This window comes from Cygnus olor, chromosome 10 (assembly GCF_009769625.2).
Source record: "Cygnus olor isolate bCygOlo1 chromosome 10, bCygOlo1.pri.v2, whole genome shotgun sequence".
NCBI classification, from domain to species: domain Eukaryota; kingdom Metazoa; phylum Chordata; class Aves; order Anseriformes; family Anatidae; genus Cygnus; species Cygnus olor.
Window position 1 is genome coordinate 17,748,852 of NC_049178.1, and position 24,330 is coordinate 17,773,181.

A 24,330-nucleotide genomic window follows, 5' to 3' on the forward strand; every position below is an offset into this window, starting at 1 on the left:
CTTTTTAACCTTCTCTCACTTAATACACAATCTAATTATTTTCCATCAGACACGAGGAAAAAATTTCACTACAAATGGGTGACGATTAATATTACATTAGAAAAAAAAATATTGCACTATTAAAATGAAAACAGAGTTATACATTCAAGGCACATTTCAAACCGACACCCAAGCCTGACAGCCCTTCAAGAATCCCAGCTCACACATCTCAAAAGATTCTTCAATAACAGGGTTGGGTTTAAGCTTATATGTCAGGGCACAATGCAGCCCTTGTTTACCACCATATGGAGGTGCACACACAGAATTCTCCAAAAGTAAAGAAAGCAAAGGCTTAAAAGGAAAGAGTCAAGGGCCTCCCTTTTGACAAAAGTAGCCTATTTCGACAGCTGATTCCCTCTTTGAAAGCATACGGCACACATAAAATAAATACAGGTCACAAAAATTAACAAATCATCATAACTGTCTAATACATCCTGGGCTGGCTGCGGAAAAACAAGATCATTTTGGATTTATATCTGTAAGTATGGGATTTCCTGGACAGCTAATATCCACAAACAATCAAACACAGAGGACCATGAGAAAGAAGCAGCATTATTTCAAATTTGAGCTGAGAGTCATGATTTTTAAAGGGCTGAAACAGGAACCGGAGCTGAAATCTGAAGCAAGTAAATTCCTTTACTAGGCACTGATGGACACTGTTGTGTTTCTCTTGGCCTTGCTGGAAGCTTTTAGGTCACTGGGTTTGGGATATTACCACAGATGAAAATCTAAGAACCACAGAAACTACAAAAATGACAAGTACCTCGAATCTCTCCATCCTCACAAAAAAAAAAGGGGGGGACGGGGGGGACTAACAATACTTCTCTGAAAAGAGTCAAACCTTTTTATGAGACCTGTTGCCAATATTAGTGCCACCGAATGATCTCATCTTTCATTCTGGCTAAATTCCAACACACAATTTCATTAACCCAGGTACTGCAGGTGATAAAACTCATTTTTCCCTAAAGAGACAGCTAAAAAGTACCAGTTATACATTTATGAAGTACCAGCAATCAAAATTATGGATTTTCTAAAAGGTTTTTAACTACTTTTATTGAAAGGAAAATCGCTGTCTCAGACTTTTGTGACACTATTGCTAATAATAAATTTTACCATTTAGACATAGCAGTAATATGGTAGACAGTGTCAATAAAAGTATGAAACAAAGATGATCCTCATCTCTTAAGTAATGCTTTCTGATTACACACCGGAAATTATAATGTGAAACATAAACTAAGAGCACCTTAAAGTATAAAATGCAATAACGCAAGACAATGTGCCTCGGTGTGTACACCCGGCGTGCAAAAATATCGCACCGCACAGCGCAGGCAGGCAGTTCAGATCCTCTCTGGTCGCAGCAGAATGCTAACCAGGGGAGTGAAAATCTTTCTGTACGCGTATAAAAGCGAAATTGCACGAGTTGGTTCAGGCTTGCTAGCTTTGCACCCGCTCGGGAGGGGGGGTGAGGCGCAGGGCTGTTTGTCTTTGGGCTCCTTTTCGGAAACTTTTCCTACCGACGCGGCAGGTGTCACTAGAGGGCACTGTGGGATTTGGGCCACCCGGCCTCCTCCTGCAGCGCCTGGAGAGGTCTTGAACTTCCGCACAATGTCAGAAAGGTTAATAAGGATGTTGTAAAAGAAACTGTAGCACTGAAACCCGAAGAGCAGCTCCAAGGAGGTGGCGGTCTCCAAAATCAAGTGACCGCTTTCGTCCCTGTGTGGACGCGGGGCAGCGGCGGCCCCGCAGGCCTCCTGTCAGGGAGGCCGGAGGTTGCGGTGCGGGGAAGGCCGCAGCACGGCCTCTGGCCTCTGCCCCGCGCCCGCTCCCCGTCCTCGAAAGGTCCCTGCTCCACCAAAGGTCCCTGCCCTGCACACTGCAGATGAGCTGGACGCAGGGCATTCCGACATGCAAATGATAGCAATTAATGCGTTTGAAACAATTTACGATTTCCGGCCTACTCAACGTGTATTAGCATATACCTGGTTTCTTTAATATACACTTTGTTTTTCCAAAACCACAAACATAGTTGCTGGAATTTCATGTGGAAGTGCTTAAGGGGTTGAAAGTTAACACCTTTGTGAGCTGAGCAGTCTCACAGTTGCTGCTAAACAAAAGCCTCTTTGTAGAAGCCTTCTCGAAATGTTTTCTTAACATGTTCCAAGTAGTTTTAGGCAGGCAACTAAAGTAAACAAGATGTTACCATGATAAAAACACTTGTGAAAACATTACAGAGTGCACTTAGTAGTTTCTTTCACATAAACTCTCCTTCATTTCATCAAAGTTAAATGCACATGAAGCAGATTACTAGCATCACTGTACTACGGGATTGCGGGATCTCTCCAAAGGTCTGCATCTCTCATTTAAAGGATATATTTGTTTTTAAAATGGTACAGCCATGATTAAACGCATCTAAACCACAATCAAACAACAACAACGAAAAAGATAAAAGGGAAAATAAAACCATATTCGATCTCCTCCTTCAATTTCTGCCCTGGATGCCTAGATACCTTGCTGAATAAACCAGCCTCCCTCCAGTAGTGATTTCCTAAACAATTTGTCGTATAGGGGCATATTTCTCTCTGCAACGGTCTTTAAACACATGCAAATGAAATCAAGGATATAGTCAATTCTGAAGGAAAGTCGCTCTGTGCTACTAATTGCTTCTTTCGCTGCCGACTGCGACGCGGGCGCTAGTTAAGACACGAGACACGTGTGCCCCCTCCAGCCACCACCTTGTTCCCTGCAGCTTGGCAGAAGGCCACCGGGTCACAGCAGTGGGACTGGACGTGTTTTTGTTTTTAGGCTTGGGCAGCACTGGGGACCATGTGGGGTGCTCCTGTTTCATTAGGCTTAGCAGCAGCCCCCACTGCTATCGGTTACCTCTAACTGATGCCACATCACATGATAACCAGTGGCTGTTATATTAAAAAAAAAAACACAAAAACTGCAACTTATTTCTAAAAGAAATAGGGAAATAAATGCGTACAATAGCCCGAGTATCTGCTGGTTCTGATAAGCATCCTCCTGTTGGCTGTGAGTGAAAGACAACTAGGATCGTTATTTGTACAGTATTTATCTTTGAAATCAAGGGCCCTGTGGTGTACCTCACCTTGGGAACAAACACTACAGAACGATCACAGAGGAGTGTCAAATCTCTGTTTTTGATTTACCAACAGTTATGATATTTCTTCCTCGGGAGGAAAAGAAATGAACCATGTTTTAGACCTGTGAGTCCTTTTTTCTCCCTTAACTGTAGAATCATTTTATTGGCATACAGGGCTTTCATTCCGCATATAACTTCTCTTTGCTTTTCTAACAGGCCTTTTTACCGAGCTAAGTGAAATTAAGCAATGCTCAATGGATACACAGGCTGTATTTCACTTGTAAACAAGAGCTTTTCTCTTGAGGGGCCTGTCGAAAGAGCCTTGCAGATCACATGAGTACCAGAAAGAAACTTCAAGCATCTACCTGTTATCTTTTCACTGCCTAATGAATTTTGATAAATGGCAATATAATTTAAGGACAGATGCTCCACAGGAGACTTGGAAGGCTACAGCATAATTTTATGAAGAAATGCTCACTTCTTAACAGTGTCAATCTGCTGCTTCGGGACACTCGTTTCTGCATTCACTCTGGGTTAAGCATCACTCCGAACAATAGGACTTTGTCTGGACATCGTAGAATTTGGATAATGAGAAAATTTCCATGAGCCAATGGGCTTCTGCTGAAAGGGTTCGATGGAGAAAAAAAGATCGCTACCTTGAAAAGGTGAGTGATAAAAGAACCAGAATAGTTGGAGCTGTGAGCAGACCGAGCCGCTTCCTGCTGATGACCGGTTAAAGCCCAGCCTGGCCTGTAATGGATTTCAGGTTCTTTCCACCCACTGATGGCTCCCAGCACCTCCTCCGGGTGAACTGGGTCTAGCCACTGAAACTTCTCCAAATCATCACCGAAAACCCATCTCGTCTCCGTTCATATTGTGACTCGAGGGCTGTATTTTCTACACATGGTCACGTCAAGCTGTGCACTGCTCTGTAACAAACCCTCCTAAAACCACAAGATCTGCCTGGAACAGAGGACTACCACATCAAGCAAACGTGGCACCATCTGACCTTATGTGACTACACACGTTACTCCAGTATCTAAGGCTACCACAGGACCTTTCCCTTGTGATAACTGCAATAAAAAATAGAATTGTTTTAAAGGTCTAAACGCTATGGTATGGCATATGAATATGAATGAGCTGGCAAGTATGGAGAGATTAGCATTTATTTCACTTAAGTGAACAACAGGATGAATTAAAAGAAACGAAGCCACCCTTCATGGAAATTTATGACTAGCACCTTCTTATTTTGTAATCCTCTTGTAATGAGAACCTTTTCATTACTGTACCATTCCTGACTTACAATATATGTTTATATTAGGACCAGTGCTACTCCCACTGAATTCAGGAGGGTTTTGCCAGTGGAAGCAAAACTTGCCCACTGTTCTGAGAGCAAAAACCTATCTGCACCTCATCACCTAACAAACATCCTCCCCTTGCTATCACCTTTCCCTCCCTCACATAAAAATCCAGGAACTGCCCCAGACACAAAAGATACAGCTGGACGTTTAGGGACCAATTCTACTTATCCACACTGATGAATTCCATGTACTTATGTGGACTAACTACATGAGATCACCATTGTAAATGGGAGAATTTGTCCCTTTGTGCATTTAAATCTTAAGCATTGCCTGGCCAGTTGGTCTTTTGAGATCTAACAATCGAATAAGCCATAATCATTTCAGAGAGATCAGCACACAAACATTCAAGAACATGGATGCACCAAAAATGCGTGTACCTGGTGATCTACCCAGACAGAAAACTCTTTTGTGGTAGGAACAGTTTTTGCTCCAGCTTGGAGGGGTGAGGCTGATGATTTAGCTGTGGAACAGCCATGTGTAAGTTATTAGAGCTCTGCTGGTCCTTCCCTGCATTGGGATGCACGCATTACCACATACTAGTCCATAATGCACTGTTTATGCAACGTGTAAAACTGTGTTCTTTGGCAGCAAGGAAAGGTCTGCAGCAAACTGCAGGGGCCCAATTAATATAATTATAGTTTATTTTTAGTAGCGTAGACTTTGTTCATTAGTTACTTATTTGACATAAATTAAATTTCACGTGATGCTCTGCAATTCTCTGTTCTATTACAGAGTTAATTTAAGACTAAATTTCTAAATTAAACTGAAATCAAGGTTAAATCGAGGTTGCATTGTTTACGTTATCAATACTGCAACTTAAAAATTATTTAAATAAATAAAAAAAAAGGCTGCAGAATTGCAAACAATCTATTTTATAGTAATACACTGAGCAAGACCATACTTTCCCCGTGGGGCTAATTTACTATCCCCTGTTAAAACGTTCTTGAGCCTGATCCAAAAGCCACTGAAGTGAAAGGGAGCTCTCAGTTGACTTCAATGGGCTTTGCATCAGGCCCGTGGGTGAGTGACAGCACACAAAATTTCAGGGCATGCTTTCTGTACAATGCAAGTGCCAAGAAAACATTCTTACTTTAGAAACGACTGGAAGTCTTCACATACTGCTTCACAGCCTGGCCATTTGCATACACCGTGTCCATAGAGCGGATGGCTGTGTGAGTGCTCCTCGTGGGATAAACTGGAGGAGAGAAAGAGAAAAGAGAGAAAGTGTTGTAACTGAATGTACCGCACCAATTACTCTTCACAAAGACTCCAAAGAGCAGCAAACAACAGATCCTGAAACATCCCTAACATCTCACGGTACCCACCTGACGCTGTGCATGGGTTTTTCATGCAGAATTAAATACCATTTGCAGAGTGAAACATGTCATTCTTACTTAGCTATCCTCCTACATTTCATTCATTAATTAAAAGCTTTGTAAAGAAGTTAAATTAACATGGACGGGGGAGAAATCATTTGACAGACCTGCTTAATATCCTGCTTGATATTTTGCTGAGAAATTTATGAACATTGCATATTTACAATTCAACTTCATTGGGAAGAAAAGTCATCTCCATAAAGAGATATATTCTTATCACACAATGGAGCTAGACCCAAGGTGTTCCACACCACTATAGAAAGAAGAAAAGCACCATGTTTGCAGCCTTGGCTTTTTCCCATCACATTATCTACTTAATGGGGTGGGTGTTTCTTTTTTTTTGTGTTTTTTTTTTTGTTTGTTTGTTTGTTCATTTTTGTTTCTTATTGCTTCCCCCCCACCCCCAGTTTTATTTCTCTCCTCTTGCAGGCTGTTTCTTTGCACAAGTACAGCCTTCTTACATCCCAGTAAAACAGATTCACCCATACTTTCAAATGTGAAACCCATCATAAAAAAGGAACCATGTAATCAAAGGACTCCACAGCACGAGGGGTTAGTGGGGGCTGTTAACCTTGCTAAGATTTGGCAGCAACGTCACAGAGCTTTCTGACTACTGAAAGCAGGGTTAAAGAAGAAATTCGTATGAACACTAAGGGGTTAATCCTTCAGCGGGATTCCAATCAATACGTAATGATTTGGCTGCACTGATCCAAGTCATGAGATGCTTTGATCCAGGCCATGTGGTGCTCAGGGAAATGTATCTGTTGCACTAACTGATGAACCATATTCTAAAATATCTTCTTTATTCAACTTCTGCATGGAAACTTCTTAAGTAAAGGAATTATTTTTGCAACATTTTCCATAACCGTAGATGACTTTAAACATAAAATGTCAAAATAATATTGAAATCTCTATTTTATGCTTACACACATATCTATTTTTCACAGCAAATCTTTTTGCTACAGCGTGCCTGTGCCATATTATGAACTTCAAACATACACAAAGGATATGAACACATACCAGCATCTAGGTGTGGCTTTTATGACTTATTTTATCCTGGATTACAGGTAACGTTATGGATAAACACCTACTTTCTGCCATTTTATGTTTATACACATGTGGAAATGCCGTTTATTCTTGTTCTGTAATATTATCTGCCTGCGTACTGTAACAAAATTTTGTTCTTATTATTTCTCATGCACTGGATAGCAGAAGCGCTGTAGAAAACACTCGAAGTGTTAACTCAAATGCAAGGAAGTTGCCTGAGAAATTGCTGCCCAGACTCCGCTACTTCTGTGTTTGGGCCCAACAATAATCTGAAAATAACTAAAGGATTTTTAATTTTTTTTAATTCCTCTCGAAGCAAAGAGGTACAGATCTGTCTGGAAAAGGTTTTATGAGATGCACGTGAAATGAATTCATGATTTCATTAAAATATTTTTGACAGTTTCCAAATAGTTCTTCAAGCATAAATATATGCATCAGCTAGCTTATTTCAAAAAAAAACAAAAGAAAAAAAAACACCGTAGGTGGGAAGACTTGCAAAGGTTTTCTCTATAAGGGAATATTTCACTTAATCAGATTTTAAAACATGCAAATGGGGAGAGGCTCTATCTGTTGAGTTTTTGAAAAGAACTAAGGGACCAATGCATTCCTTGCAAGGAAATTAGAAAATGACTACAGCACACGTTTCCTCAGTTGAAAAAGAGGGAGGACGGCTGAAGACACACTGTCCACTCAAGTTAGACATGCATATGGTCAAATGCCCTCCATACACATCGGAAAAGAGTAATTTGGAAAATAATGGGTTTTGTCATCTGCTTCTATATCTGAATAAAGCAAAGTGTGAGGAAGTAGGCTTTCATGTTAACACTCCATTAAAGTCCACGAAGACTATATATGAGAGTTATGATTTCAGTCTGTTTGGCAGAACCCAAAAAATTGTAGCCTATTAATTTACGCAGCGAGTGTTACCCATATCCCAAGATGAGTGCAGAAACGCCATGTGACACCAAGTAAGGAGTCGGTCTCCTGTGGGGTTTAAGCACTGTAAATCTCATTATAATATCAACAGCAGTCACATGGCTTAAACCCCCAGCAGGGCTTTTTAAAGTTTCTCCGCGAGAGCCTAAAGGCCATGGCCAAGTCAACGGAAAGAGTCCTACCGAGATTTGTATTTATTTTTTAAATCCAAGTGCAAATCTCCTTTCTTTCCAGGGATCTTGCACAAGACAAGACTAACTATGTAGGACATGATACCCTGGGTATTGTGTCCAAAGAAAATGACTGAATGACCAAGAGAGTATCAACTGTACACCGCACTCAGCGTGTCGAAGGCTAGTGCTGTCAATAGCCAGGGAGACCGGTGCTGACCGTAAACAGGAACTTAAAAGGTCGTTTCTGCTAACAAGACGCTAAGCGTAATATACTTAACACCTACGTACAGCTTCCACTGCCATGTGACAGAGCAGAGCAACTACTTAAACCTACCAAAAATAGATACTTCAAAGAGAAAAAAAGCCCTCGGTATGTAAAGAAAAACGCAGGCACCCTCCGTAGGCAGTGCCTTTCCGAAGCCGGTTACTGCGATCCCGCTCCGGGGCTTTTCAGTCGTGCGTTTCGGTGACCTTTATGTGTCACTATCAGATTACTGCTATTTCATCCATCCCACTTCTGGAGATGTTATAGATTGCCACTTGTTCGCTGGTGCAGCCTTAAGAAGCACCTCGAAACAAAACAAAGGGCGGTTTATGCAGAAACGGATGTAACGCACAAAAGATACACAGCCAGTGGAAATGAATGGGGAACTCTGTTTTCCTTTAACCGATCTAAGTACTCACTTTGTTTAAGCAAACAGAGGTGGAAAATGAAGATTTTAATCCAGTACATAAACAAACAGTTCTCCGGGCACAATACGAATGTATATTTTTTAATTGCTCGATGATATTGTGTCTGCATGCAGGCACAGTTTCTATCATCCGGATGCATCCTTGGTCGCACTGCAGAGACAGACTCGCAGAAGATCCGAGCATTGGCAAGCAGAAGCAAGTTTTTGGTCTGTTTGACTTCTAATGACACATTAGAGTAGGTGTTTGTTTCTGTCACCCTCTCCTTCCCAGGAATGCATATTCCTGGTTGGGTACTGGTGATGCAACAGCAGTTAAGTGGAAGTGATTTTATAACAATACGACGAAGGAACACACGATGCAAAATCAAGACTACGTCTTTTTTATCTTCCTTGTAAGCTATTTGCATACAAAACGCTTAACATACAATAGAATTAATTCCAAATAACGCAACAGTGCAGCATTATTACATCAAAGCACAACAAATAACCCTCTGGCAAGTAAAATTTCTTGTGCAAGTCAGCTTATTCATGACATACGGCAAAGTAACGAAATCCATGTGGGAAGCTGCAAACTGCGTAAGTGTCCACTTAGCTCTTGCTGCCTGCAGCCTGCCTTCCGGAAAGGCAGCTCCACGGGGCCGGGGCCAAGGGCCAGGTGCTTCCAGGGCTCCGGGAGCTGTGTGTATGGAGCACAGGGGGCTGCAGCGCTGCCTTCGTCACCCCAGGGAGCTCCGGGGGCTCCGGAAGAGAACCACCACCCACCCCAACAGGGGCTGCCGTCAGAGCCGCCACCTGCACAGTTTCGCCCAGAGGACTTTTGGCATGCATCTGCTGGGCTGCGGCATCACTGGGGACTTGCAGGTAGAGAAGCCACAGGCAGCTAAGCCCAGATGAAGAAACCAAGTAGCATTTACCCAAACTAGAGACAGGAGCACAGTGGGTACGAGTGAAAGCAGTGACCAAAACACCAGCACGAAAGCCACCCCTGCTGTGTGGTTCACTTCTTCCATACTTGTTAACCAGGTGAAACTGGGTACCATGCTTAGAAACACTGGCAAGAAAGTCATGGTTGGATGTAAAAGCCAAGCAAGCAGAAGCCTCAGTAATAAATAGTACTTCTGCCACACAGCGGACCATATTTTAAATATTCATGACACTGACATAGTTCATATTCCACTGTCTCTCTTCCACATCTGCTTGGGCCAACGATCTTTGCCAAAACACTGGGGGAAGTCAGGGATGTCGAGAAGCATCCTTATTTTCTATTATAGTTATGAAGCATCTGCTCACGTTTTAACAGTGCAGAGAACATGCCTGAGCCACCTGCACACTGAAAAAATCAATACCACATCTCCTGCTTTCCTCTTGGAAGAGGTCCGAGCCGAGCGCCCACAGAACTGCAGAATTGCCTTTTTTTAATTATTATTTTTACTTTTCAGGGGCAACGGGAAGTGACTTCATCTTTGCCAGGTGCCGCGAAAGCGACGGTGGTGCAAAGCCTGGGTGGGAGCACGGGGCTCAGCCTCGCACAACGCAATGCCTCGGGCCGAGGCGGGCGGCACAGCCACGAAACGCCACCATTGCTGATTTCCGTCCTGTACAGGAGGGGGTGAGACACCACTGGGAACCGAGACTGTCTCCTGCACTTGTGACTGCCCGGGGAGCCCTAAACCCCACCAAAAGGCACAGGAGGAATAAATCTGGTGAAAAATGTCAAAATCCTCTGAGTCAGAAATGCTTGTTGTATTAATTTTAAATCAAAATGGAAGCTGTAACGATTAAATCCTTGTACTAACCAATTCCAAAGTCACCAACAACAAGCAAACACCCGTGCTCGAATGCAAGTTTCTGTCTTAAAGACAGAAGCAAGTGAATAAAGATACGTTTGGCAGTGAAGCTGCACCAGTACAAATCCCTTCGAATTAATACCAGTGTGGCTTAGCACCCCCTTCCTTTCTAAATTGTGATTCAGAAAAATATATATATCAAGAAGAGCATTAAATCCACATACTCAGCCTGGCTAAATATTCATGCCTCCACCCCAGCCCCAGTAACTGCCCAGAAAGCACGTATTTAATGTGAAGAGAGAGTTGTCTGAGCACAGTAAATGCCTCTCCACCGCTAGGTAAAGCTTCGCAGAGGGCCGTGGGCCTTCGGGAGAGGTGACATTTGACGTGCGTGGCCAGCGGCAGCTCTACCGAGAGCTGGCATGCAGGTTTCTGGCTGCTTTGTAGGGCTGCCTTTCTCCCCTTCCTCACTGCTTTAGTCCATCCAGAGCGAGAGCTAAAAGAAGCTCATGTTTTACATCAAGCCCTATTGGAAGTAACAGGAGTAGTATATTACATTTTAAATGACTACACCAATTTAAGACAAATCAGGTTAAAACTGCAGCCTACAGGCTGAAATCCTCTCTTCTAATCGGAGCGCACCAACTTGTATACTTGTGTAGAAAAAAAAATCCAAAGCCACAGCACTGCCGTTGTAACACAAGAGCAGCAGAGCACTGTCAACCCCTGCCCTACGCCCTTACGCGACCGCGGCACCGCTCCCTGCACGCCTGGTGCAAGGGGAGCGCCGGAGCATTTGCAGCAAGACTAGGACAAAATCTGGCTCGCATTCCCCTGCTCCTCCACCCCCATCCCCACAGCACACTGCGAGAGTATAACCAGACTGGATAATTAAACACATCATCTTCTGGTTTTAATCTGTGAACGGATGGTTTGGATTATTAATCAACATTATGACCCTCCAGCACTCTAAATGTACTTCGTACTTCTTCCAGTGGCAGCCCCGCTTCCCACCCCGCAGCAGAACTGCCACGGGGCCCCGACAGCCACTGCCCTACATCACCTCCTTGGAGGAATCGAGTCCATTGCTAGACTATTTAAAAGAAATGCCCATTGAAAAAAAAAATGAAAAAAATGAGAGAAAACCCACAGCACTGAATCCATCACTTATCAGGTGGAAATTCCATTCCTGCACTTGAATTTAGCATTAACGAGTTTCTGTACTATTTAAAACTCGTATTTTTTTATTTCAACCTTGTGCCTCAGTACTGTAGTGAAAAGTACATCAAATATACCCAGACGCACATGATCTGAAACACTGGATTTTAAATTCCAGCATTGCTAACTAATGAGAACAATTTTTTCCCTCTTCCTCTTTGTAGCATCACTTCATGTACTTACATACCATAATCACATCCTCCTAGAGCCTCTATTTTTCCAGGGTGTAGATCTTTAATTCCCTTTAATCTGTCTTCATAGCCTATTCCCTCCAACTCCTTTATCACCCTAGCTGCTCTCCTCTAGATTTGCTCCAGCTTCTCTTTATCCTTTCTGCAAGAGAGTGGCCAATTGTACATCGCGCTCTAATTGTGGTTTAACTGGTTCTGCATAATGGGGACCAGGAAAAAGGACCGACTCGGATGCGAGACGCGTGTTTACACCACCCATGACTGCACTCATCTGTTTAACTGAGACACGGCACAGAACGTCCCACCTTCATTGCTCAACCCCGATCATGCCTCAGTCCTTTCCCACACAATCGATGCGGAGCGGCTGACGTGGCGGTTTGAGAAGGCAGTTTGGAATTTTTAGTTCCTATCTGGGCTGCTTTCTACTTATCCTTGCTAAATCTCATTTTATTCCTCTCTGAACTGTCTCCTAATTATTCAGATGAAAAGGGATTGATTCAGTATCTTAGTTTAATTAGGAAAAAAACGTGATCGTACCACTTTCTGGCGTGCTTGGATGTTTTTTTTCCTATACTTTCATGCCCAGCAACCCCATCCTTCCTATACGACCCATTTGCAGGGCAGAGGGAAGGGGCAACAGCAAGGCTTTGGCCCCGATTCAGCAACGCTTTTAAGAACACGCGCAAGATTAAAAAACACAGGATTAGACCTTGAACTTCACTGAGATCGAGGTGTAAAATTACAGCCATACGTACATACTTTGTAAAAAGATCCTGTTTGCCAACCTTATTTCACTGCAATTTATATTCTGTTGTTACACTTAAATTTACAGCAAAAGAAAACCCCGAGAAGCAAGATCTGTTCTTGCTAAACAACACAATTATGTTCTGCTACCTTTAGAGCCGAGGCGAATCTTTCACCCCTATACAAACCGGTGAGATGTCAACAGATATGATTAGCATGGATTATTCACTTCGGTATTTCCCACCCCTGTCCCACAGGCACACCAAAGGCAGCACAGAAGGTGACTGTCACATCACATAGGCAGTGACAGTCCGCGCGGCGTGCCTGCACCGCCACGGTCCTGCGGCAGCTAAAGAAAGCGCCGTTTGGGAAAACGGTCATAAAAATAATTGTGATAAATAGTTACTCTAAGGGAGAATCACGGTTAAACTGCTGAATTCTCCCCGCCGCTTGCTTTCCCTCCAAAGGATGCTGGTTTAAAAAAGCACTAAAATCTAGAGGACACCAGCCTGTTTCCCCAGGGAAGAGCGCTGAATCATACAGGTAGTGTAAATATCAGATGCTGCTGCAGGTGCTAGGCGTCTATTTGTTTGTGTTTACTGAAAGGCATAACAAATAGTCACGCTAAAGCAGAACAACATTTGGCAGCGGGACGATAGCTACCAGAGCAGCCATAAATCACGCTCACTTGTTTATCCTCGAACCGCTGCGCCCCGCCACAGCTCCGGCCCCCCTCTGCGAGGGCCCCTTTGCTGTGCTGTGCCCTTCCTTGGGGCACCCCGGTGGCAGCAGCAGTGCATGGGTGGCACCGGGGGACCCGGCGTCCTCCTCGTCACTGCACAGCCAGGGAGGCTTTGCCACGTCACCTCACCACCCAAAAAGAAAGAAAGGAGAAGATAAAGAGGGAAGGAGGAGTTGCGTGACGCAGGCGGCCAGCTACCATCGTTTACAGCTTTGCAACTTCGGAGTTAATTCGCAGTATAAACAAGGACGAAAATGTTTCTTCCGAGCAAGACTTCCTGTAAACTGTTCATTAGAGCGGGGCTGGGAGCGGGGCTGGTGCACCTGCTGATTAACCAGGCGCTCCAAGAACAAACACAAACTGCAGCCAGAGAGATTGTTCTGGAATCCGCTCCGAGCTGATTTTTCCCCCCCCACGTTATAAATTGGATTCTCCAATAAAACAAACAGCAGAACATAGGTTGCCGAGAGTTAAAAATCTACTTTTTACACTACATTGACCACAGCACCCACAGGCACAGCTACAATGTCTTTCTATGAATGGGACAGATTGCCATATGGATGCAGACACTGAACAAGCTGTACAACTCCTGGCGACAAGTGCCTGGGGGACTGTCCTATATTAGCACCACCTGTGCTGTGGAAATTGTGCTCTGTGTATGAAGTGGTATTTAAGGGCCCATCACGATGTTATTTTTGAGTTCGCACAAAAAGGAAAATTACAGTCAGAAGAATTCTCTGGCCAGCGGATCCGTTGCTCGGTTCCCGAGACCGCTTCCCAAAGGAGCGGTTATCGTCTTTATTCCCGCGGCCCAAACTGACGAGCTGCAACGCGCATTGCCCGGGCTTACACCGTGGTGTTAATGAGAAGAATGCACCATCGAATACACACGTGCTTTTCCCGAGCATGGGGAGAAATTAGAGCCCCACGTCCCCTGAAAGCACCAGCGATATGGCAAGTACCTGCCGGCATTGCACACACTGCTCCGCACAATTTTCCTGCGAGTGCAGCAGGTAGAGCACAAGTCCCCAGCACCAACCTCTCAGCCCGACAAAAGCAGAGCCCAGCTCAGCGCGAGACGTCGAGGGAGGAGGGAGAAGGGCTCTGAGCAGGACCCAGCTGCTCTACAAAGGGAGATCTCCCCCCTCTCGAACTGCAAGAAAAAAAAAGGATGCCAAGAAAAAGAAAAGTAAAATAAATTGAATTAAAGAAAAACAGTTGTAAAGTGAACGTTACAACCTGGGAAAAATGATGTCATTTTATTGAAAAACTCGTTTTTTTCCATTAAACCATAGTGAAATGGATAAAGTTTATAAAGCTTAATGGTGGCGTTCTACTTTAAATGCTACTCAATATCTTAGCAGTGCGATATAACATGATATAACAGCTGTCAGACTAACGGCTTCGTTTTTATTGAACAGCAGAGAAAATAGTCACACAAAAATCACCTAACTTCTCCTCCGCTTTTATGGCATTTTCAAGGGTGTTTCTTTTCCATTCTCGGGCTGAGGGATGTATGATAAAAAAATGGTGCAGCTCTTCATTAGCTCCCTGCTCGGCTCTTTAGGACAGTCAGGTCTCCCGAACAAATGCTGAGGAAGGACAACTTGCACACAGGAGGAAATCCAAAAAAAAAAAAAAAAAAAAAAAAAAAACAGGAATCCACAGTGCAGTAAAACAAAACCAGGTCACTTTTTAAGACCGCTACATAAACACCTCTAATAAAAGAAGAGGACAAATTTTCATTGGACTTCAAGTATTTAGACAGGAATGTTTTTGTAAAAGTTTAACTGCAAAGTGCATGCAATTAACAGAAAGCCATCAGCTATTTCTCTGCTATGTAAAAATAGCATTAAGCTGTATTAAACGCACGTGTAAGTATCTCAGTTGCAAGAAAAGGGAGGAGATATGCAAAGCACTCAGATATCAAACAATGATCTGTCGGCCAGATGGAGGAATAAAACAATACATATGCTAAAATTTGGAGAAGTTCTGTTCTGTGTCTGCCAAGGCTCACCCGATCTATTTTAAGTGCTTTTTGATACATTAGCTTAGTGTTTGGAGTTGTACAAGTGATCGTTACTACACGTGACCAGGAACCAACGAGCCCTTTGTGTTGGGGAGCTCCCTGGTGGCAGGGCAGGTCCCGGGGCTGCGCAGCGTCGGACACAACAGCCTCGCCCAGCCCAGGGCCGCACGCTGCACCGAGTGCCTATGGACGGGCTAACTCAGCATCTTCTGCTGGGGGGGGAAACAACAACAAAAAACAAACCAGAAACAACTTTCTAGGGTTTAGCAAAGCAGTTCTCTGAAAGCCGTAACGTGATCAAAGGACGCCCGGACGGACCGGGAGCAAATGGTCTGTGCGACCGACGGGAGGCTCCTCGGAAAGAAGGACGGAGGGGGCAGGCAGCACGGGGTGCTACGCCCCAAATTCGGATACCGGTAACAACAACAAGTGCCTGCTGAGGTTTCAAACTGAGGAACAGCAACTCCAGGTCTGAGTCACGGCCGGTACTTTTCAAAGCCCCATTACCCCGAGCAGTGACTCAGACGGGGAGAGCGACGGTGGCGATTTCGCCGGCTCCGGCAGGATCGGGTCGGATGCTGCGAGCTGTACAGCCAGGGTGTGGGGGCTGCCGCGACAGCCCCAGCACTGAGCACGTCGGGAAGGAACACAGCCACCACGGGGAGTCACTTGGTGCCCCCAGCCAGCCCCACGAGCTGCTCAGGTGCTGGTAGGGGTCCTGGTGGGGTTTGCACCCACATCCCGCGCAGCGGCCGAGCCCCGTCGGGGAAGCAGCACGGTGGGAACACCCATTGCTTACCGGGGGCTGGATTTGAGGAAACCAAACCAAAGGAAACTCTGCTGATGGTGAAGTGCAAGGAGCTCAGAAAACCGCGAGGAGCAGCTGGGAGGAGCCACGGCTGAGCAGTGCTGCTGGCACCAGCGCCGAGCGAGGGCCGGGGACCCCATGGAGCTACCGGCCAGGGGAGGATCAGGCCCAGGGAGCATATGGACTGCGGGCTGAAGTGTTTCACCCCGAGCATTAATAATGGACCGAAATCTGTAATTCTTAATTGTGCTGAATCCTAATGCCCTTGTCTAAGGGCCCTGGGATTTTGATGGGAGGATCAGCTGGCACGGCAGATAACAACAGTAAAACACAGCGCACTAAGCCGGAGCAGCAGATCAGTGGTCTGCCAGGCCCTTCCGCTCGCTCCCCTTCAGAGCCTTCTCCAGCCTCCTTCCTCCTGCGATACTGGCAAGGAACAGCCATTTAAAACCCCCCCGTTCATCTCATTTATCTTTCCTATGAGGTGGCCGCTTGCTTAGGTGGGAGGACAGGAGGTAAGTAGGGCGGGAAGGGACACAAAGCCATCAGGAGACAAATGTGGGATTGCTGCAAGATGGAGAAAGGTCTCCCGGACATGCAGTCCTTCCCTCCAACTCTTCTTCCCCTTACCCCTCACAAACAGATGTTTCCCAAACAGACCTGCACCTTTGCTGGCTCACTTCCTGTAGGTACAGCCTCCATCCTGCAGTGAACACAGGAACGGCCCAGACACGGAACAACAGGTGAACCAGGGCTGCCCTGAGACACCAAACGCAGTAGGGGAAGGGGCTTTCTGGAGGGCTCACGAGCTCAAGACCACCTGCAAACCTCCCGGCACGTGTTCAGCCAGAGCCACCTCTGCTGCAAAACCTACCCACATGGGGAATATCCCTGCACATGCAGGTTTCAGGATGCCCGCGGCCCATCAGGTTACAGAGTCAGCAGTCACCTCAAGTGACTGCACATCCCTCGGCTCTGTTCCTCTGCTCTTCCCATGAAAATAACCAAGCTTGCCCCAAGGAAGATGCAGCGGAACAACATGGAAGCGGGTCCTGCCCTTGACATCTGTAAGCACAGCAGATGGACTTAACGGGCTGCCCTTAGTTATTTATTTACCGAGGTGGAGGAGAAACTCTCGCTACTGAAGAAACCCAAATGCTGATACGATGATGAGAGGTTTGCATGCTGGTTGATGGTCTCCCTTTCGCTTATCCTGAGTGAATACAAGTATCTGTAACTAAATATTTCCCTTAGGGTACTGATGACTGAGGTATGTTTATTGCATTGAGTGAATTTATATATATAATCAGCACAATAAACATTATTAAATTGTCTGAGTAAAATCAAAGCATGAAACACACAGTCAGTGCTGAATTCTAATGATGCTGAATGCCCATGATTGCATGGGGAAAGGATCTTAACAAGCCTTGATTTGAGCTTTGGCATCCGCCTCACAAATCACACGAAATGTTCTCTCTTTAATAGTGCTGAATATTGATAAATGTCTCTGCACGGCACAACAGGGAAGTTGGTCTCTATTGGCAATCTTTACCAAAGTGTGTTTTTTCCTTCTCTACACTCAAGGGTTTACCCTGAATGATTTAATTATAATTTTCCTTGTGTAAGACAAATTAAAGAGGAGAGTAGGAGTGTCATGCCAAAGCAGATTATTTATCTCCTTAACAGATTGCTGTGCACCAAACCCCAGAGCTACTGCTGCTGCTACTTACAGGAACGGGGCGAAATGTGGGACAAAAGCATGGATGTAATATACATTTAAAGCCCAAATGAATGAAAGCATTAACCCATTATTTATAGCTGGAATTGTTTCATTCCCATGAAAGCCCTGTGCGCAGGGCACGTATAAACCAAGCGCAGCACCACTATCCTCCCTGGCCCGTGCCCACAACAGAGGCTGCCTCCTGCTTCCAAGGGCACGTTGCTGCCCTCAAGCACGGCCACGTCCCAGGGTGACACCGGCCACCCGCCTGCCCTTGGCTCCGTGCCGTGCAGGAGAACTCGCCCAGCACAGCACCAGAGCTTCTTTCTCCATGCGCAGCGGTGGCACTGGGCCCGCGGCACGGCGACGCGTGGGCACGCGGAGCAGCCAGTGACTGCCTTTCTCCTGCTATTTTGAAACTTCTTTATAGTGAAAACGTGCCTTTACCCTGCACGTTCAGCTGAGCTGCCGCCCACCGACGACTTCCACACAGGTGCTTCTGCTGCGCCTGCAGCCAGCCGAGCGCCTCCTGCTTCACGGGGCTCACGTGCTGACCGGCGGGATCAGGAACCCCATAAAACACGGCCTGAACTATCCCAGCGCCATGTGCCAGTGATGACAGCGATGACAGTAGCTCCCACATAACCAACTTGCCTCCTGCAGCCCACTCCTTCTCAAAAGCCCAAGAGGGAGGGGGGGGAAACAGCTTTACGGCACACCCTAAAAGTTAATGTTACCTGTATATGATTATTTATTGCTGCTGGGCAGTCGTTATGATGTGGCTGTGGTTAACTGTTAGGACACTTACAGCTTTTACTACGTGCTTTTTATTGTTGTTTAAATCTAAATAAATAGCTCCTGGTTGTATCAGACCCCAGCTAGCAGGCAACTCTGCATACAGCGTGCACCCCGTATGCGGTCGGCGCGCTCACCCGCTGCAGACCCCCGCACGATGCCAGGACACAGCCACCCCATGCTAAACACCCGGCCGCGGGGCAGCAGCACCACGCACATCTCATCAAATGCTGCAGGCAAGTGGACAGGTTCTGGGTGCTCTTCAGGAGAGCCCCAACCCCAGCGTAGCAGCCTCCCCATCGCGGGGTGACAAACGCGCCAAGTCGCCTCAGGTCTGCACATTCATCAGGAAGGAGGTAGGGGAAGTGGCAACCCCAAACCCGACAGCCCCACCTGACCTGATGGCAGGCTAGGGACCATTTCCACGAGCCCTGCTGCATTGGCAGCTCAGCTGAACTAGCTGGGCTCAAGAACAGGCACAGATTTCCCCGCACGTCCAGCCAAGCCATGCTCCTGCCAGATCCACCGTTATTGCCAGTCTTAGCCTCTGCCATCAAAAAGCAACCAGAACTCTGCCCGTGCCTGTGCTCTGTTTGGAACGGGGCTAAAATTTCACCTCCTGGGGGCTTTCAGGCATACACCTGATGCTGCTGCACATCCACACTTCTCTCCTTGCTCACTCGCCACCCCGAGAGCCCTGGCCATTGATAAATACCCTTCAGAAAGGAAGCCAGCTCAACGCCTCTGAACAAGAGGAGCTTCTGTGTCATATGAAATGCAGGCAGGCACCACGGGGCCTGATGAGACTGCAACAAAACCCTTAAGTGCATCCGTAGGCATTCTTCTGCCGGTAGTCTCCTGCTCTACTTATGGATAAAGATGTAATTCAATCACTGCAGCAAATGGATGGCGTAAACCTTCAGTGAACCAAATAGAGGCAAGATAAAGCAAACTCTGCAGCCCTCCTATTTGTATTCCTAAATACAACTATTTTTGTATTTTGATATTGAAGCGAACTCAATAGAAACCTAAGTGAAGTATAATGACAAGCTTTAACAATGCATCTATCAATTCAACAACGGAGGGTTTTAAGTCTTCCAACCTCATTCAGTCACAAACAATACTGTGGCATGTTTATGCCTTCCTAATTAATTTATTTGGAACTTTACTAATAAAAACATATGTATCTCCTTGTTTGTAGATCCCTATTACCTCCAGGCCACAATTACACAACAGCACTCAGCGCTCAGACACACAGATTTACAGTCCTACTTCACAGAACACATGAGAAAATTCTTACTTCAGAATAGACTCGTGTATTTCCTCCGCATTTCAAACTACGCAGCAATGGCACATTGTTTCTTGGCTAGACTGCCATTAGCAGACAGCACGTGTGCCTATGCAGTGTCCATTTCACTGCATGAGTTTTTGTTTTATAAACTAAGAAAAACAGAGATAAAACAATTATTGGGAAGTCATAAACCCATCTCGTTCAGCTCCATATGCAGCAAAAAGGGAACTTGATTGTTTCATAAGCATCGGTTCGTTTTTAGCATCCCATCTAAGTCTTCATGAAAATCATGTCCTTGACACTTGCACACATTATTAACGTGTACACTAATGTTCTGCCACGTCCTTGCCATGGATAGAAAATGATGCCTCACGCACACAGCAGTTCTTTCAAACACAGGGCATGGTGTTCTTTTAAATCTATCCGTCCCCACCACCACTGTTTTCTTAATATTAGAAAGATAAAAGAGGTATTTATACAGCTTCTGTATCAATCTACTTTCAGGCCACTAGAAATACAAACTCTATGGCTTAAAAATTCCATTATCCTCTTTCTAATGAATGAAAGGAGGATGGAAAGACAAAGCCATCAGTTTCCATAAAACCCAGCTTTCACTAGCGTCTGATGTAACTTTTCTAGATGGGTGAAGGGACTCTCCTGAATGCAAAGAAGCACGATGCTCCCAGCGCACCGAGGATGCTCACGTGCTCCCCAAGACCCCTCTCCTCTGCTGCAGCGCTGGCACCGCTGCTGCCCGCGGCCCCAGCCCGTCTATCTCACTGTGAGCAAAAGTTATGTTGTTAGACACGCCTCAGTGAAATCTGGGGGTGTAAAGAAACAAACCTGCAATAAAGCATCCTTGCGAATAAAGCGGAGCCCGTGCTGAGAAGCACATCAACAGACAACCCCTGATTTAAGCCATTTCTTCTAACAATGCGAGACTAGCAAGTATAAATTAACTCACACTTTTAAAAGCCAAACAACACCAGTTAGCTAATTTTATCAGCGCTTTAAAAAAAATCACTTTGTTTTAGAGAAACCTAGTGAACTCAAGTCTAGCCTGCTTTGTGAAAGCAGGTGAATACATAGAAAAAGAGGCAAGAGTCTCAGATGAGAGGGGATGCTGAAATTTGGCAGAAAAGCAGGGGATATGTTGCTTAAACAGCCTGTAGTGACCAAACGATTTTTTCTCACCTCTGGTCTGCAAACCCAAAGCACATTGAGAGTGCCACCACCAGTGATGCAAAACTCTAAAGAAAACCAGCTTACGCCCTTCACGCTTTCCTCCATACGCTTATCCAATGCGCTTTTAATTAGCTAATTGTGCCCACATTGATCCAATTAACAAGCCACAAAGATCTGAACAAAAGGAGCGTATTCTGCCCAGTGGAAACTCCATTCAACCACGCCAAAATCAGACAGAGCAGGATGGGGAGGACAAAATCGAGGCCAAGCCTGTTGGCCACCGTTCCCAACAATTCTGCCCTCATTTTAGGCACGAGGCTGGATGGCAACTCCAGCAGCACCTACCTCTCCCGTTTAGGAGTGTGGACCGATAGCTGTCCATTAGTTGAGGCGTGTGGGTTTATTATTAAGGAGGTCTTAGACGGCGCGGACGAAGAGACGCAGGTGGTGGACAGGTCGAGGCTGCTGTGGTTGTTGCTGGCTGCCTCCTCGGCTGTGTGCGAGCTTGTCACTTCCTTCCAGAGCTGCTGCAGTTCTGTTGGAATCATGCCTGAAACAAACAAATTGGATAATTAAATCAATTAAAAGCTAATTCGGCCGTCTTCAAACAGTAATTAAATCAAAGAGTCAGTAAACAAAGCCTAGTGTTAGTTTTGTGTGTGTGTGTGTGTGCATTTACACGCATGTATTTTATTTCATTTTAAATAACTAAAGGCTAATCCTGAACGCTGCACGTCTCCTGCCACGTTTTCTGGTGTGCACCTGCGATACCTCTCCAGGGCTAAATGTGGGGTCTGGGGGAAGGAGAGACATGCCACACAACCCCCACCCAACAGCACATGAATTATTATTGCTTTCTGTAATTTTTAGACCAGAGGGCCCAGGCCCTCCTCAGGCAGAAATCCCCTGAGCTCACAGCAAGGGCGGCCAAGGGCTGCTCTGCAGTCAGCTGGAGAAGTTTCATTTCAGCTTATTTTTTGTTGTTTTAAGGAAAATGAATACATTCTAACCTGTTTTTAAAAGGAAGGAAGGTCTGGGGGAAAAAAAAATACTCAGCTTTATTATTATGACAACACGAACCACAATATGACTAATTTTGTGCTTAAGTTTTAAATGATGACAAATAGCTTTGTTATTAAATACAGTTTTTATTAATCACTTTTAGACATAAATTATGAATTCGTATTGTCTTCCTGAAATGCTTTTCAAATTTTAACAGTCAAATTGATTATACTATGATTATTTCATTAACACACCTATCTTTCTCATTAATTTCGGTTTCTCGAACTGCTCACTTAATTGATGGATGTGTCTACTGAAAAACTGTATAACTTTCTATACAAGTAACACTATTATTACTGTCATTTCTTAGATCAATGCTAATGAGCCATTCACAAGTAAAATGAAAACATAAAATAAGCTTCAAGAAATCAAAAAAAATTGTTTTTTGATTATGCCAAAATGGACACCAGGCTTGGGACATGCATGCAGCATTCAATAAATAGCCTGAGTGAAAACTTTGCAAACTCCAGTGGGCTGTATTTCTGCCTGGAGCAGGGGGGTATGCACGTCAGCGTGGCTTGGGCTCACAATGAGATCATGGTTTTGGATAAAGCTTATGTTTGTGGCACAATCAAACAAGTCAAGTTCTCGAATTGAAGGCTATTTCAGTGCTCTTTCAGAAGGCCATGGGAAAAAATGAGCAGTAGAGACGCACCGCTTAAATATTTAGAAAAAAATAAAAAATAAAAGGCAGTGTCTGTGTGTTTTTAAAGAGGTTTCTCATCACTGTGCTTCGAGACCATTTGGATGACTGTTCATTGTTTCAGCGTGTCCTGGCACTGGAGCTATCCTAAGGAAACCTGCCATTTTCTGAGTATACAGCAGCAGCTCAAACAGCCACGTATCTCACCAAACCTAAGGTATTGAAATAAAAAAAAAAAAGGCAGTATGCATTATATTCATTTGAAACACATAATAAAAAATGCCAAGGTCTAAATTTAATTTATTTTTGTCATTTAGAATACAATGGATAGATAATCATCTCAACGTGATCAGCCAAACATCTTTACTTTGCTAAACTGTTAAAGATTTTAATTATGCTAGCTTTGGAGAGCACTGGTCTAATGAGGCGATAGACTCCAGAGAATCTAAGTGGTTAAGAACTGTGAAATGAGTCTGATAGGATTTTTTTATATTCACCGTGGATCGTTTGCATATCAAAGAGGAGTAAATTATTGCACGACAGACCAATAACCTTCCCCGCCTTTCTGAGAGTAGCATTAACAAAAACAGTTGGTCTCCGGTAACGGTTCACTACTAAAAAATGCTCAAAACCTTAAGTATCTGCAATTAATATATATTATAAAAGAGGCTTCAATTTATACATTAAGTGATCAGATATTCTTAGGACACATCCATTCCTCTAAAGCCACGTCATTTTCCTTTCATAAGAACCAAATGCCAATTATATTTTGATGGATTTTGTCCCAAATGAGCATTTAGTTATTAGACATATTCAATTATTACTTGTCCCCTGAAATTAAACCTCTGAGCAAATTAAACAAAGAAAAAGGTCAGTACACAAGCCTATGTCCTGTTTTGCTGTATCTGGGCTATTATTTTCAAACACCTTGTGAAGTGACAGTGTGGGATGTATTTTTAGCTAACACGCTTGACAGCACTGTCTGCGCACTAACAATTACCTGCGAGCGCGGCTGACCCTTACACCACTGTTTACTCAATGGAAACAATAGTGAATAGACTTGTCTGTTGATGATAACATATTGATAGGAGACCGTATGAGTCGACACCTATTTTTATTTTTGAGAATAAGCAAATAGGGAAAGAATAAGTGCCTTCCCCCCCTCCTACCAGCCCCTATCTGGACGAGTCAGTTTTTAATTGGAGAAGGGGTTGCGCCCGCTCTCCTTTCTCCGTCCCCACTTCTCCTTTCCCCTTTCCTTCCCCTCCCGGTCACTTCTGGATACTTCATCTGCAGCCTGCAGACTTATACAGCTGATAAAATAGATATATTCAGTATTATATACTGTGATATGAATAATATATATTCATATCTCTCCGTAGATCCTC

At 44.7% G+C, this 24,330-nt stretch overlaps 1 protein-coding gene across 32 annotated transcripts in view; it reads right to left on the reverse strand.

The window, feature by feature from the left end:
- Positions 1-24,330, reverse strand: part of FOXP1 (forkhead box P1) — a 370,950-nt gene that overhangs the window by 41,413 nt on the left and 305,207 nt on the right. For all 32 annotated transcript variants that reach the window (XM_040568521.1, XM_040568515.1, XM_040568509.1 and 29 more), the window contains 2 exons: positions 21,583-21,787; positions 5,594-5,698 (listed from right to left, as the gene is read on the reverse strand). In XM_040568521.1, the coding sequence (XP_040424455.1) occupies positions 5,594-5,698; positions 21,583-21,787 (310 nt within the window). The remainder of the gene's footprint in view (positions 1-5,593; positions 5,699-21,582; positions 21,788-24,330) is intronic.